Genomic DNA, 16333 nt, shown 5'->3' on the forward strand with positions numbered 1-16333 from the left:
ATTATGCTAATCTTTCATCTGGGGCAGCCCAGTATCGCAGAGTGTATAATGGGATTTCTTTAAACCCAGCTACAATCACATCTCAATCATTTAATTTCAGCTCCATTGTGGAGGTATTCAGAGGCAACAGTACAAGAACTGTTGCTGTCAACTACTTATGGACCTGATTGTTTATGCAGCTATAGTAAGATTCATATTTAATGTAGTCATCAAAACTTTTTATTTTTATTCATTGACAGTAACTTGTGAAAACACCCATTATTAATTCAATTGACAAACAGGTTGCACTGATTGCAGACAGCTGCTTTAGAGCAAATTTACATTCAACCTGAACAGTCCACAGTCCCTGGACCCTACATTCAAGGACAACCTTGGACACAACAGCTTGGAATATGTCAAAATTAACTTTATTTGAAAACACTGCAATGACACTGTGTTTGACAAGAAACAAACAATACAACATATAGAAGAGGAAATTATAAGTGCAGACAGCATACCCCAACTACTCATAAACACCAAAGTGGTGACACTACTTCACAAACTTCATGTTGCTTGTGCAGCTGTGGTCCCTCAAGAACAACCTGCAAAACACAGCAAACCATTCATATCAGTGACTCATTCTTAAGTTATCATGTCGCACTTGTTACTAGAAACTGTCATGTCACAATTATTCCCTGTAGGTTCATTTAAAGTAGACCTGCATTGAAATAAATGCAGTCAGATCTTTGGACCAAAAAATTACTTATATTTACACATAAGATCCTTCTGAATGTAGTTAAGTAAATCTGCAAGCCCAGATCTGTCATTCAACGGAGAAATCTTCATTTAAAAGTGACAAATTTACAGCTAAAATTTAGCCCTCCGCAAAACTGTCATCACATCCGGGACGCTGCCGAGACGTCAGGGAAAAGACCCTATCCCAGCATGCATTGCACGCCAACTGTAATTTGTGGATTTATGTCAGTTTGCATCTGCACCTTTTTCTTGTCTTATACGGAAGGATCTACTTTTTTAAAACTTCTTGCGGCACGTTTGGTGAGTACACATTTCTTTGATTTGTGCTTTAAAATTATTTTAGGGGACTTTTTCATACGGCCGTTTGATTGAGTAGTGTCGCATTGAAAATCTACTGTCTTTCGCCTCCGGTGTTACCGTCGCGAGGTACGGAGGCGGGATCCTGCAAAGAATCCAAGTCATTAAAAAGATATAAACCTCTCTCAGCAGCCATGGAGCTCTGTGGCTCCGATTACCGAGACGTGCGGCGCTGCGGATTTTGCCGCAAGAAGTCTGTCCTTGCAGCAACAGGTGTCACCAGCCGCTCCGCATCAGAACAGCGAGCGTAGTGTCTGGACTTTTGCCATGTTGGCTGCACATCCATTCAGCAGACAGGGATGTGGTGCCGGCTGCACAGCAGACACGGGGGCGATGTGAGTGGCCAGCTTCGGCGTTTACCGAGCACGCAGACTCAGTAAGCACAGCGGAGGCAGAGAGCGAGGCGTCGGGGAAGAACGTCGTCCACTGTCGATGTCACCGCTGATTTGAGCATGCAGAGCTGTATTTCAAATTCATTGCTGCTTACTTTTGGATGCTGAAACCAGGATGTGTATAACAGTAACATCACTAACAGATAAAATCAATTTCAATGCGGGATCGGACTGAAGGCGGCAGCACTCGTCTTCTGCCGGACGTCACTGCAATGTACAAACAGTTTTCGCTGAGGGCCAAATTTTAGCTGCAAATTTGTCATTTTTAAATGAAGATTTCTCCGCTGAATTACAAATTTGGGCTTGCAGATTTACTTTACTGCATTCATAAGGGTCTTATAAATACATATCAGCTATTTCTTTCTGAGATCTGACTACATTTATTTCAATGCAGGTCTACTTTAAGGATTTAGTGGCACTGTCTCTCCACTACTTCAGGGTAACTAGAAAATGTTAAACAAGACATTTGTTGATTTAATGCCTTAACATAGTGAAATCATCTTATCTGAGAAGCATACATCAGATTCATCTGTCATCTACTAAAACAAGAAACGGTGTCCCACAGCAGGCTATACCAAAGGTTCTTGAAATGAAGCAATATTTCCACCTGGTGGAAATTTACCATTAATGCAGGTAGAACAGAGTTTCACCAAGAGCTCCAGTCATTAAAAGTCCACAGCATTGTCATTAAAAGTACAAAATAAAAAAGGAAAGAGACATAATACGGCTGTAAGACTGATTCAGGAAAGCATATAATCCAACATCAATTATTTGTATTCTCCACAAAAATAAATGCATAATTTTTTGGAGTAACTCACCAACCAAGTGTAATTAGAGTTAGAGCTCTACATGCTCATGGAGAAAGGAATCCAGACTTTGAGGCTCCTGGCAGACAGCAGGCGTGGTAAACTCCATCAGGTACTCGCAACGACTGGGCTCTGATGTAGAAGTCACAACGGTCTCTTTTCCACAGGATAACTTAACCTGAAAGACAAAGAACAACCAGAATGTCACACTTTGTGCAATTAAGAACATTCAAGGTTACGATGTATGCTCTAACTAATGGAGCCTTACTCTGGTGGATCTGTTAGGGCCTTGCCAGCACCCAGTTCCATGTTCGTACATCATCACAGAGTAAACATTATCATCAGGACCGGCCCATTTTCCCCATGACCTGGTCAGAACAATTAATAAAATATGAGTTAAGCAACCACTTAAAATACCCTGGAAGAACCAGAGTAAGCACAGACGGCCATTACCCTAGGTTAGTTTCTGAGCCGCCATATTTGGGTTTCTGAGTCACTTTGTGGAATGGACAGAATCTGTAGATGTACCTAAAAAGAAAAATTTAGGCCTTCATTAATAAACCTCACACGTGATTAGTAATGAGAAAATGCAAAACGCTTCAAAAGTCAGTGTGAACACGTACTCGCCGGTGGTCAGCTCGTAACACTGGCTATAAAGGTAAGAAAACTCTGCACTGGGTCCAAAGTCAAAGGAGATCTCCTTCTGAAGGTTCCTGCAGATAAAACACACACCCAAAAGAATATGTTTTGTATTTCATCATCTTTAGCGCTAAACAAAAAGACACTGGTACCAAACACTGATTAAATTATTGGGAGAGAAGATCATTCACATTCAGGGTGAGCACTTACCGGATCTGTTCATCCACCTCCTGAAGAGATCTCTCTGCCTCGTCAAACTCATCTCTGGCTTTCTGAGCAGCTGAAGATTTCACACACACACACACACACTGAATTAACAATATAAACTCACAGCAAAGACTCGCATTTAAAATGACAACATGCCGAGTAGCTGTTGAATAACTGACTGCTTTTCTAATAAATAATTTATTTGCACTGTCAGAAAAAAGTGATCAAAATTCAAGGTAGCACATTAAACTTTCCAGTCACAGCTGTGCTTCTGACGTTTTAAAGCATGAGTCAGTCACTTACAATCAATCAGATTTTGAGTTTCTTCATCATAGGGTGGCATAGCACCTGCATCATCCTCATCCTTCTTTTCTTCAGCGTGCTTCACAGGAGGACTCTGCAAATCAGTGACAAGATGCCATGACTCACCAAGGATCAAGCAATTCCTCCACCTTTAAAAAAGGAACGCTGATCTTACTTTATAATCATCGCCTTCATCTGGGTCATCATCATCATCCTCTTCTTCGTCATCATCGTCTTCCTCGTGAAAGTCATCCTCTGGGTACTGCTCAGACTCGTTGTCTGAGACGGGCTCTTTCACCTCCTCGTGTGGACTCTCCACCACTGGTGGGGCGTCTGCTTTGGCCTGATGTCAGGAAGTGTCAAATTTAGAATAGCAAGGACTTCATACTGGGACTTCACGCCTAGAACAATCAAGTTCTTACCTCTGATCTATATTCTTCTTTAATTTTATTCCAAACACCATCAAAAGTCACTGTATCTACTTTATGCACTCCTCCCAGCAGCTCCTGAAAAAATAAATAAAATCCTTTTTTTTGGTCCACCATACATTAGCAGGTGTGTGAAGCATCATTTAGGAACCTGTGGCATACTAAAGTCAGATTATGAAACACTGCAATTGCACAGCATTTAGTCTGTTTCTATTTCCCAAATACTATTAATGCAATTAAAATAATAAAAATAATTTTGTCTGGGATGGGTGGGGATAATATATACGACTATTTGGCAGCTTCATAAGCAGGGCATGGCAGAAAATACCTTACCTGAGCCTCCGTCTCTTCGAATGAACCATCTGAATTTGGGTCAAGCTCTGAATGGGACAGAAGCTCAGCCACTGAGATGCTGAGAGCAAACAAAATGGTAAAACACTGCAGGATCGCTAATCATGAAATGCACAGCAGCATACCAATCAAAACATGGTTCCACATAGCTTACAAATGACATTCTTTTCTGCACCAATATACTACACTTTATTATAATATCAATTATAATTATTATTTATTCACTTTTCCTTCAATCTCATTTATCACGGCTGAACATTCTGACAGGCAGCAAAACTCACAATCCATCTGCGTCATCATCCAACTCAAGAAAAGCCTCAGCCATTTTAGCCTTGTCCTTCTCCAAGCGAGCCACAGCTTTTACATCTGAAACAGTTTTAATAGTTTTCAGTTTTACCAGCAGTTATGGTGATGTGCACATACATCCACACAGTTTTACGTGCAACAAGAAAAATACATTTCAAGAGACCAGCCTTACTTTAAACAATTCCATTTATTGGCACATTGCTAATATGCTATGCGTGAATTTTGCAGAATATTCTGGAAAACTTCTGAATGTGATGATTACGTAGTGAAGCTAATTACAAAAGTTGACATTTTATATGGTAAGATTTCATGAATGGGATGTGTGAATACAGACACTGCTTTTGATGACTTTTAATCTGTACAGAGTGGTGTTTTATGAGATTCTGTCATTTGTGCAAAATTAAATAATCTTCATATTGACAAAACGAAGGAAGTCCGGTACAGTGTTTGAAGACGTCAAAAACAAAAAAAAAAACTTGAGCTGTAGGCACATCAACTTTATCCAACGCACATTACAAGAGATGTAATCAAATTCAAAAACCTCCAATGAAAAAAGTTGACATTTATGAGGTCTGTTAGAAAAGTATCGCACCTTTTTATTTTTTGCAAAAACCTGATGGATTTGAATCACGTGTGCTTGCATGAGCCAACCTTGAACCTTCATGCGCATGCGTGAACTTTTTCACGGCTGTCGATTGCGTCATTTCCTGGTAAGCAGCCTTTGTGTGGGACGTGTGCAGTGCGCTCGGCGGATTTTCATTTCAAGGAAAAAGACGGAACGACTGGAGCAGCGCCGCATCAAATTTTGCCAGAAACTGGGCGACAGCCAGGTGGAAACCATTCGGATGATTCAGACGGCTTTCGGTGACGATGCTTTGGGCATCAAACAGATTAAGGAGCGGTACAACCGGTTTAAAGACGTCCACACAACGGTGGAGAGCAAGCCACGCTCCAGTCGGCCATCAACATGGTGAAATGACCAGATCATTTCCAAAGTGAACGCTGTGGTGATGCGGGACCATCGTGTGACTGTCCGAGAAATTGCGGAAGAGGTGGACACCAGCACTTTTTCGGTACATTCCACTGTGACAGAAGATTTGGCCATGAAAAGATTGGTGGTGAAATTTATGCTGCTGCTGACGGCTGCGCAAAAGCACCTCAGTGTTGGAAGTCTTACAGGACATGTTGTGACATGCCCACCTCTTCCACAATTTCTCAGATAGTTGCATGACTGAAAAGTCACCGAAAGCCGTCTGAATCATCCGAATGGTTTCCACCTGGCTGTCGCCCAGTTTCTGGCAAAATTTGATATGGTGCTGCTCCAGTCGTTCCATCTTTTTCCTTGAAATGAAAATCTGCCGAGCGCACAACACACGTCCCACACAAAGGCTGCTTACCAGAAAATGATGCAATCGACAGGTGTGAAAAAGTTCACGCATGTGCACGAAGGTTCAAGGTTTGCCCATGCAAGCGCACGTGATTCAAATCCATCAGGTTTTTGCAAAAAATAAAAAGGTCTGATCCTTTTCTAACAGACCTCGTACACTCATACACACAAAAAAAAAAACCTACAACCCTGACACAGCTTGTGGTAATAGTTTGTGTTATTCTAAAATTGGACAACTTTGAGACTTTTTTTTTTTTTAAACTGCAGGCAACTGGTCTCCTGCATTATTACTATTGCATTTGCCCTGAAAAAGCCATATCTGTCTACCTGTCTATTTACTATAGTTTTTTTTAGGCCACACGGGCATTTCTGTATGTAATGTGAGCTCATGTTCATAAAAACAAACACCAATATTTAAATTACTTCCATTAAATATCCAGTTAAGGATCGTAATTGTTGAGGAATCTGTTTAATTTAGGTATGTCTAGGTATAAATTGGTGCTAAATACACTAAAAATACATTTATGGATGTACAGGATGGAACAAGCTACATTCAACACAATCAACAAATGGAGAAACACTTTCCCCATCTCAATTTACCTTCCCAAGCCTTCAGGTGGCGCTCTTTAGCTTCCCTCTCTGGCTGTTCTGCAGTCTCCTTAACAGTTCGCAGCGCCTCTACTGTGTTTTCTAGCTCTTTCTTGCTGGCTTCAACATCTCCCAATTTGGTCTGTTGAAAGAGAAAAACAAAAAAAAACAACACATAAACCAGTGTAGGTTCAACAACTCTGAAATGACATACCTACTTAGTAAGACTACAAATGGCAACCAGTTGCAGCAATTGTTCAAGCAATTCACACAATAAAACTGCAAATACATCACTATAAGATCTTAAAGGTGTGTTTACACATAAGCAAGACGTGTTACGAATGTCATTTTTCTGTCATTCGTGACACATTCCTGACATTCTTAATGTGACAACGCATCTGAATAGGTTTCTTAATAGAGCGCGTTGGTGCGTGATATTCTTGATATTCGTGGAGCATGTTTTTGCCTGTCAAAAAAATCTTCCACGAATGTCACGCACCACCCTCATTTCATCTCATGTCGTGGAGGTCGCAACTGAGCGTATTGATCCGCCTTGATGAGTAGTGATCCTTAATAGAACGTGACAACGTTCGTAGTGGTTCCTGTGATGGTTCTTGGAGCCCAAACTGTCACGCGTTATTATGAAGTGACACAGAAACTGTCAAGTTTTGACACGACTTGTAACGTGGCGTCACATTTCACTGCGCGCCATGACAAATCAGTTTTCTGTCATGTGCGCACAATTAAACTCGGCTCCACTTGTCAATCCACAGTTCCTGCTGAAGCTCCTCAGGATGCTCCTGCAGGTGTTCCACCTGCTGTTGTAACAGATGAGCGGGAGAACAAGTCTGAACCAGAGGAGCGAGAGGAGACTCACGTGCAGCCAGACATCTCTGCACCTCCTCCAGTCCGGCAGAGGAAGAAGCATGCGCACAATTAAACCCTGCTGCACCACATTCAGTTTGATTGTTGACACCAAGTCAGCTAAAAGTCTCATTTCAGTGCTCTTCAGCGCGCTCCTGCAGGTGTTCCATCTGCTGCATGCGCCTGATGTTTGGGAAAATGCGCGAGACGAGAGCCGCATGAAGCCACATATCTGGCTCTGTCCGTCTCCTCCTCCTGGTTCCTGATAATTCTCCAGCAACACGTGCCATTAATCGTAACGTGTGGTAACAGGTTGCAGCAGTTCCTGAGGACACCTGACGCCTCTGCCCGAATAATCACATTCGTGATCAGCGGCCAAGAATGTACACTTCGTGGCATTTGTGACTTGTCGTTATGTGTAAACGCAGCATTAATATTACAATTTGTCATTCAATATCATTGTACACTGATTATCGGTAATAAAAACAGACATTCCATTTATACAGGAAATTGTAACTACCTTGTCATTTTTTAAAGTAGTTTGTAGACTGTTTAAACAACCACAAAAACAGACAGTTCAACTAAGAACAAAAATGACTGTTACTTGTAGCCCTACTTGAAGACTGGACATATTATGGTCACATCAAATGGGACTGAACACAAAAATGGCTTGGCCTGAATGGTGCTGATTAATGGTCACACTCATAAAACTTACAATAACATTAACTTTTTTTTTTTAAAGTGATGACAATTTTTCTTCTTGCTGACCTGTCTATATTAACACAAGAATAGTCATTTTTGCTCTCCAGCTCAGTGTCATTTTCCACCTCTGGCAAAACTTACTACAACTACAACTGCAGTAGAATGTAGAGCTGGTTATGGTTTAGAATTTTAGGTCAAATATTATAATATGCAGTTGCTTGTGCATAAATATTTAGATGTCTTTGTAGTACATTTTGTGTTTGCACGTCTGGTACCTGCAGATTAATACAACAACACACTCCCATCAACACTAGGGATGGGAATAGAGAACAGGTTCAAAATTTTTCACTGCATCAGAATTGTATATGCCTCAGATCAGTGGTGTCCAAACTATTCCAGAAAGGGCAGAGAGGGTGCAGGTTTTCTTTGCAGCCACTGACTTCAGCAGGTTGGATGAGTTAATCACTGCCTTAGATAGAATCAATTCCTTTTGCCAGTACTGCCATGTTATTCTGACACTTCTGCATTGCAAAAAAGTATCACTCATAATGTCATGTCTGGTATCACGACATCAAACTCTGCGTCAAGAAAGGAAAATGGCTTCATTGACACTGAAAACCTGTGTAGGCATACATTTTTCCACACAGAAACTGATCATAAAGTAAGAACCGGAAGGATGAGCAGAATGGAGAATGGCATCAGTAGATATCAATTCCCATCTCTAACTACCACCCAAGATGTGTTCTTGCTCATCCTACCTTTTTTTCTTCAAGGCCCCTCTTTGCTTCTTGGATAAGTTGCTGTTTAAGCAGAAATCCCTCCTTGGCAATCTCTGCCATCTTCTGCAGGGATTCCTTCTCTTTGAGTCCCAACTCCCTGCATAACAGTGGGGACGGGGGGACGTGATGACACATACACACATTTGCATTATGTAAAAGAAATCACATCTCCTATACCTATACAGACCTGGCAGTTTGGTGCAATAAAAACTGTGGGAAACTATTTTTGAAACAGGAAATCCATAAAGTGGTTTAGGAGGAGTTGCATTTATGATTTCAATATCAGTATCACAGTATGATTCTTCAATTAAAGACAAAAGTCCAGTTATTTCTCCATAAAAGTGTTCAGAGCAAAACTGTTTTCCTTCATGTGCATCTTAAAATAGGGTACTACCATAATGTAATGTTTCACTGATGTTCACCAAACAGTTTAGGAGGACATGTACTTACAATACTCACGGTCAGGTACCGAGACAAGATCATTCCTATCCTCCAACCAATTTTTTTGTTTAAGGGGGTGTATTTTAAAAATAGCCTAAAAGGGCCCTAACGTGCATTAAAGGAGATTAGTATAAAATTTGTATGTTTAAATTCTTCTATTGTGATCCAAGTGAATTTTTTATTTATTTATTTTTAATCAAAATTACACTGTTATTCATCCCTAACAATGCAACATTTCATTGTCAGCATATCAAAAACCTGTGGACAGTGGAGGGACCAAGAGGCCAACAAGATGGTCCTTGGGGCAAGACTACGGTTGTCTTTGGACCAAACAGCCTTTACTACCGAACAGCATGCATGTTAAGAATTTACATCAGTAGTAATTCTCTTATACACGTGTCCAACATTTTGAACATGGACACTAATGAATAAATAAGACAATCATTAGTAATAGCTTCAGCAAGTCAGTATTACAGGATGCAGATCAAAGTATAGTTCTGAAAATTCAAAAGCAATGCTGGCAATTGATTTTACATATTCAGAAAATCTCTTGTTGGAGTCCAAATTGGGGTATTCCTGACCTGCAGGTGTTCTGACAGGCAGCACCACTGTTGTACTCATCAGTTGTGTCACAGCAATCTGCAGAGGATATAATGGCATTAAACAAAATCTTTTCAACTCCATACCTATGTTCCTTGCAGTATGCAAACTGGAAATGTTCCAAAATTGGACCTAGATCATATTGAAATGCTGCACTAGACTCTCAGCAGTGCACAAAACCGTCGTCTGGAAGTCGAAGTATTGTTCAAAAATAAATAAAAAGAAAAAACATTTTACAAAGCTTACCGCTTGCCTGCTCGACAGTGGCAAGCAAATGGGGCGATCGGACGACTGCATGATGCTCCTAATTTCCCTGATGCGGAAAGTTAATTCTAAAGTGTCTTTAGAATGAAATCTGGTTTAAAAACAACACCAACATTTCAGAGCTTCAGCTGTAGAGGCTTTTTTTTTTTTAAACAATGATCATAAAGGATAAATAAAAATCATTTAAGATAAACATAAAAAAAATAAACTGGTAATACAAAAAAGTCACGGATATCGTTACTTTAACCGTAAGTATGTGTTGATAGGTTATTATTATGGCGATGACGTGACCCTAACCTTTATCGCCCAAATCTTACAGGGTTAAGTAAACCCAAGGAATAATCGAAACATGAAATGTTGGTTGATATGAAGGGAAAAAATTCCCATGTCAAAGAATCAAACTCCTGTCTCCCACATGGCAGACAGGGATACTTACCACTACACTAATAAAGCGCTAGCAACACACACAGTCACAGAACATCAATTACGGCAGCTACCATAAGAATAGCCCCAAGATTTAGAGTTACGGCTGCTGTAACTGTAACCACTTCGCAAAAAATAAACTGCAGAGTTGCTTCAGCAGCTATGACATCAGCTTTAGAGCCGCACTCCTTCACTGAAAGTGTGCAGCACCCTTCTAGAAACAGCAGTCAGATTTAGGACTTAAAAATAAATAAAACTCCAAGTTTGTCTCAGTTTGCATAATGCACAGAATACATAAATGAGTCAATAAGTACATTGTAAGAGAACTATTCCTACCGCAGATTCCATCATTGATGCGGGAGGAAGGAATGAATGCAGGTCGGAAACCTGTGTTAGTGCAGTAGAAGCTACCATTGGGACAAGCAGCTGTGCCTGGAAATAAGTGTCATTCGTAAATGTGCAAAACAGCTATACAACTTAAACACACTGAATCGCAGCAGAAACACCACCGGCAAAACTTCCCATCATATATTTGAGTGACATGCAGTGAGTTAAGATATTTGACAAACACACCTGGCTCATCAGAGCCATCCTGACAGTCACAGTAGTCATCGTTCACTCTGTCAAAGGGAATAGTGTGGGAGCCATCCAGACAAGTGAAAGGCTTATCCTCTTCGTAGAACTGCCGTTCTGTCAATGTTGAACAGTTGAGTCAGTGTCCAGACAGCCTGAAATCTCTACTAAGCTGATGAAGCCTCAGAGAGCTCTTACTTGACAGGGGGACACCACGAGGACGTTGGACTTCCACTGCTGAGCCTCCCAAACTCAGAAAGAGTAGCAGAAGATACTGACAGCGCATGATGATGACGGTGATGATAATAATAATGATGATAATGCTGCTCCACACTTGGTCAGAGTTTAGTGAGAATCAGCAACTGACGACTTGCCTGTCAATCACATTTAAAGGAAATACGAATGAATATGGATGATACCAACGTACATGTACATAAAATGGTTTAAAAGAGGCATTAAAAACATAATCTATTTACATATAACTGCTACAGCACAGTTGAGCTCAATGCTAGTTAGTTAGCGAATCTTGCTAATACAGCTACTGGGACTTGTTTCCGTTCAACTAGCAGAAAATCACATTTTCGTCGAGACAAAAAAAATTACATAATCGCAGCATCTCCAATATAAGGATGCAAAGAGTTATAACGAAAATGAAAACTTTCTTAGGTGGCTGGGCTGGTCTTACCAAACAAGAAGCTAATGGCTAATAATTTCTGATTGTTACGTCGCTACTTCCGCAACAACAAAGCGCACGCGCAAAGCCCTGCCCCTAAGTGCTGTTTTCATCTGATTGGGCAACGTCATGACTTTTGTCGTGATTGGTGGACAAGGGTCGTCAACCGCCAATAAGAAAGAAAAGACCAGTTCGCCCGACAACCGGCCTGAATTAGGCCAGATACTGGCCTCCATTTAGGTGACCAATAGGAGAGCAGCGCTCGCGCCACACAACGTGATGCTGACGTCAGCGTTGCAGCCGCTAACCAATCACCGGCTAGCAGAGAGAGGCCAGTATCCGGTCTAATTCAGGCCGGTTGTCGGGCTAAAAACCAGTAGAGGTAAGCGTTGGTAGATTTTTCTCTCACACGCACAAACAACAATTGTAGTGGTGTTATTATGTTTTCGCCCCTGTTTGTTTGTTTGTTTGTTTGTTTGTTTGTTTGTTTGTTTGTTTGTGAACAGCCTGGAGCCCACTTGTAACATACATCAACTAGTGATGCATCCTGGACACATCATCAGTGATGTTACCTGGGATCACAGAGTGTTTCAGGTCTTTCAAATATCATACACTCTCCTCCGGGCAACCCAGCCAGGGGTGATCAATCCCCCAGCTTGTGTCCAGGAAGCGCTACCCTACCCACGGATCTCCTCGCCTCATCCACAGCCACCTTGAGGCAACCTCTGCCACCTCTGTGGCTTCCTTAATGGCTCTACGCTTGTTGACCCCAGTGATGCCCAGGATATTGTAGACCCTGCAGAGGGACTGGCCGGCGAACCCTCTGCATCCCACCTCAATGGGCTCACATCTTGCTCGCCATCCGTTGCGACGACACTCCTCCAGCAGATCCTGGTACTTGGCCCTCTTCCGCTCATTGGCCTCCTCAATACGATCTTCCCAGGGGATCGTAAGTTCTAGGAGCACCACCGGCTTGGAGCTCACTGAGGTCAGCACCACATCTGGCCTTAGAGATGATTTGGCTACATTCTCTGGGAACCTTAATTGCTTTTCTAGGTCCACTTTCAGTTCCCAGTCTTGTGCCGATGCTAGAAGGCCAGCAGAAGAGGTCCTGGCGGCAGCTGTTGGTTCTTCCCCAGCTCTGATGAAGGAAATGGTCTTCTTCACTGGGCGAAGACGCTTGCACTGCGTAATCCCCATGCAGATGGTGTTTGCTATGGCCTTCAAGACCTGGTTATGCCGCCAACGGTAGCACCCCTCGCTCAGGCCACTCGGACAGCAGCTCAAGATGTGCTCCAGGGTCGCTTTCTTCTGGCACAGAGCACACGCTGGAGACTCCACCTTCCCCCACAAGAACAGGTTGGACAGGCTTGGCAGTACGTCATAGACAGCCTGGATCAGAAATTTTATGCGCTGGGGCTTGGCTCTCCACAGCTCGGTCCAAGGGACTTAACGCTCCACTGCCTCCTTCCATCGCGTCCAGGCTCCCTGCTGCCGCATTCCTACCATCCTGCTTGCTCTCTCTTCTTCAACTGCCGCTCGCACTTCCTCCAGGAGCAGTGCTCTCTTATCTTTCCCCTTTGCCTTGTCATAGCGAGGTTTTGTCTTGCAGCCCAGGCCTGCTCTTCCCCGCACCACTGTCCCCACCAGAGCTCTGTGCCGCAGCCGTGATTCGGCGACATCTACGGCCTCTGCTGCCCTCCATTTCCGCCCGGTCCTGACTTCAATCCCAACCTGAGAGATTTTTGGGTCACATGACTCTCTGTATTGCAGCACCTCCCTAGTGCGGCTCACCTTGAATTCCTCATTCAGGCTGCTGATGGGGAACTGATTCAGTTTTCAAGGTCAAAGGTTAAAGTCAGGAAAAAATCTTGGAAACCCTCTTGGAAACACTGAATTCATTTTCAAAAATTCATAACTGTGTCAAAAAGATCAAATTTCTTTCACATTTGAGAGCGCTATGAAGGATTGTATCCTTTATTGACTGATGAAGTTTGATAGAAATCTGATCCAGTTTACAGATTTTGTGGCCATTTAAATTTAACATTGAAAACCCCATTTAATGCTATATCTTGATCAAACATGCCCCACACTCATATTTGAAGGTGAGGTGCAGGTTAGCACTCACTGTCATCTGACAAAGTTTGATCCGGTGTCGCCGACCAAACGCCCCCGTAAAAATCGCTCTGCCCTGCCTTCACTGCACGTGCGTCATTTCTGTGCCTCAGTTGCGGTTCACCGATTATCACATCGTTTCTGCTTAATCCTCTGGGGATGACGCTGGGACCAAGTTTTACTAAATTATAAATAACTTTTTATGAGATAGAAACTTACTTCTTTTTTTGCTGAAAAGTTGACTCTGCGGACTTTCGAGCCAGCCGTCCACCATCTTTGTACTCCTCATAGAAGCTGTATGATGACGTGCGCAATGTGATTGTTCAATCGGAACTGGTTCACCGTCACATGGTTTTCCAAAATCCAATCGTAGGGCAGATTTACCTCACACGATAAACCAAAGATTGTTTTTAGGAGTGATGTGTTACTAGTTGGCCCTTTTGAATAGCCCCCTGGCTGCTGGCTCCAATGCACCCTGCGCCATTACGCACAGTGATCAGTGAAAGTGAGAAGATGGATGGCCTCTCACACAGTCTCACGTGCTCAAACAAAGAGTGTGTGAGTATCAGGATTGCTCCACTAGTTTGCCTGTGAATGTTATTGAATAAGCCTGTGGCAAGCTCTCTCGCTCCGGCATAAAGCACTGTTTACCATATCAATGAAGCGAGGGGGGAGGGTCCGCTCCCCAGAGTGTAAATGGGCCTCGAAGTGTGAAAGCTGCTTTCAGTGCAGGAGAGACCAAACACACAGTCAGCTTCATAGAAGTATAAGTTTATGATGTGACCTTTGTGAAATAGCAGACAGAAATTGCTTTGAGATGAAGACAAACAAAACGCATAGACCATTTTGTATATCTTGTTCAAAATGTGCATTTATGTTTATTGTTTGAACCTTTTTGTTGTACAGTCTTTCACACAAGACCTCAAATTACCTTTATAAAGTGTCAAAACAGTTGTTTATTATAGTTTGCTGTGTGTTTTGAATAAATTTGTGTGGAAAATTATTTGCCGCTTTACTTTTTCCTTTCTTATTTCTGATTGTAAACCTTTATTACACTTATAAAACATCACTATAGCCTATATATTCTGAAAGTACAGGTTGTCCTGAAAAAAAGAGACATAAATCTTGATTGTGGAAAGCAGGGAGAGCTGTTAACAGCAATAATAAAACATTTATGACAGGCGAGTGAACTGTCCAAAAAATGCCCTCGGACCCCAGAGGGTTAAAACTGCACTCCAGTCATCATCTATCTCAGTGACAGACATCTGAAGCTTTTGTACAACAATCGTTTCCACATAAATTCGGCATTATTTCATAATAAAAGACGGAAGAAGCGATCAGAGCGCAGCAGCCAGAGGAGCTGCTGCTGCTGCATTCACTGTACCTCCATCATTTCAAAGCGTCAGTAGCACTGATTATCGCCTCTTTTCTGCTTAAAACGGCCTAGTTTCTGCTTAAAACTGACTTTAGAATGATTTAAGAGAATTATTTTGCCATCTGATGGTTAATAATCACATTATTCCCTTTGATCGTGTTGGGTGTAGAGGTTCAGAATCAGATGAGCTGCTGTGGTCCCAAATGACGCATGCGCAGTGAAGGCAGGGCAGACCAATTTTTTTTGGGGGGGGGGGGCATTTGGTCTGCGACATCTGATCTGATCCAGATTGTGGATTTTGTGGACATTTGAATTTAATATTGCAAAGCTTATTTGGTGTACATTTTGTATTATATCTCAATCAAAAGTGCCTCAATCACTCATTTGTGACAATGAGGTGCAAACTGTCACTCAATGAATAGGCTAAGTTTGATCCACATCTGATCTGTATTGCGGATTTAGCAGATATTTGTTATTAACATTGAAAAGCCCTTTTGATTTATATTTTGTATTACATTTTAACTTATGAAAGGCCACTTCAAACAAGACTGTGACCTTGAATTTTTTTTCCCAAGGTAAAAATTTGTATAATTGGAAACTAGTGTTGGCAGAGGTTTGTGCTCTAGTTATTCTTTATTATATGCTTTATGTTATGTTCACTAGCCACTTTATTAGGTACACCTAGATAAACCAGTAAACCATCACTGTAATTAATCTTTCTTTCATGAGGATTACAATGTTCAGTTTTGTTTTTTGTTTTTTAAATCTGTTTGAGAGAGGTGTTGATTTATTTTGGCAGAGCTGTAATTTGTCCTGTGTTTAAGCAACTACTGACAGTCCTGGTAAATTACAGTTTTTCTCAATTGCTAAGTCACATTTCGCAAAAACCGCTCTCCTTTTCTCTAAACTGTGAACACAAAACCCAATTTTCAAGCGACATTCACAAAACCCCAGACTTTTCTTTAAAACCAAACTTTCACCTCAAAACAGTTCATTCTGTGCTGAAAACTGAACTATGCTGTCAA

The 16333-nt window shown here is 41.8% G+C and overlaps 1 protein-coding gene across 3 annotated transcripts; it reads right to left on the minus strand.

The window, feature by feature from the left end:
• Positions 1–385: 385 nt before the first annotated feature.
• prkcsh (protein kinase C substrate 80K-H) lies at positions 386–11899 on the minus strand. Of its 3 annotated transcripts, none has more exons than XM_034190858.1 (18): positions 11831–11899; positions 11344–11519; positions 11146–11262; positions 10909–11004; positions 9867–9924; positions 8824–8941; positions 6512–6641; positions 4500–4584; positions 4201–4279; positions 3862–3945; positions 3615–3782; positions 3440–3533; positions 3140–3209; positions 2914–3003; positions 2744–2818; positions 2559–2658; positions 2307–2468; positions 386–581 (listed from the first exon to the last, which is right to left on the minus strand). In XM_034190858.1, exons 2-17 carry the CDS (start codon positions 11429–11431, stop codon positions 2322–2324), a joined length of 1599 nt encoding a protein of 532 aa, XP_034046749.1. In that variant the 5' UTR covers positions 11432–11519; positions 11831–11899; the 3' UTR covers positions 386–581; positions 2307–2321. The 3 variants fall into 3 exon arrangements, with proteins under 3 accessions (XP_034046749.1, XP_034046751.1, XP_034046750.1); XM_034190860.1 differs by having other exon boundaries at positions 386–598; XM_034190859.1 differs by having other exon boundaries at positions 2303–2468.
• Between the last annotated feature and the right edge of the window lie 4434 nt (positions 11900–16333).

Source organism: Thalassophryne amazonica, chromosome 16, assembly GCF_902500255.1.
Source record: "Thalassophryne amazonica chromosome 16, fThaAma1.1, whole genome shotgun sequence".
Lineage (NCBI taxonomy): Eukaryota > Metazoa > Chordata > Actinopteri > Batrachoidiformes > Batrachoididae > Thalassophryne > Thalassophryne amazonica.

Coding starts and splice junctions, on each gene's coding strand:
- prkcsh (XM_034190858.1), bottom strand. CDS start 11,431: ATGCGCTGTCAGTATCTTCTGCTACTCTTTCTGAGTTTGGGAGGCTCA. Junction 3,210..3,439: donor AACTCAAAATCTGATTGATT/GTAAGTGACTGA, acceptor TGAAATCTTCAG/CTGCTCAGAAAGCCAGAGAT. Junction 2,469..2,558: donor GCCCTAACAGATCCACCAGA/GTAAGGCTCCAT, acceptor TTTGTCTTTCAG/GTTAAGTTATCCTGTGGAAA.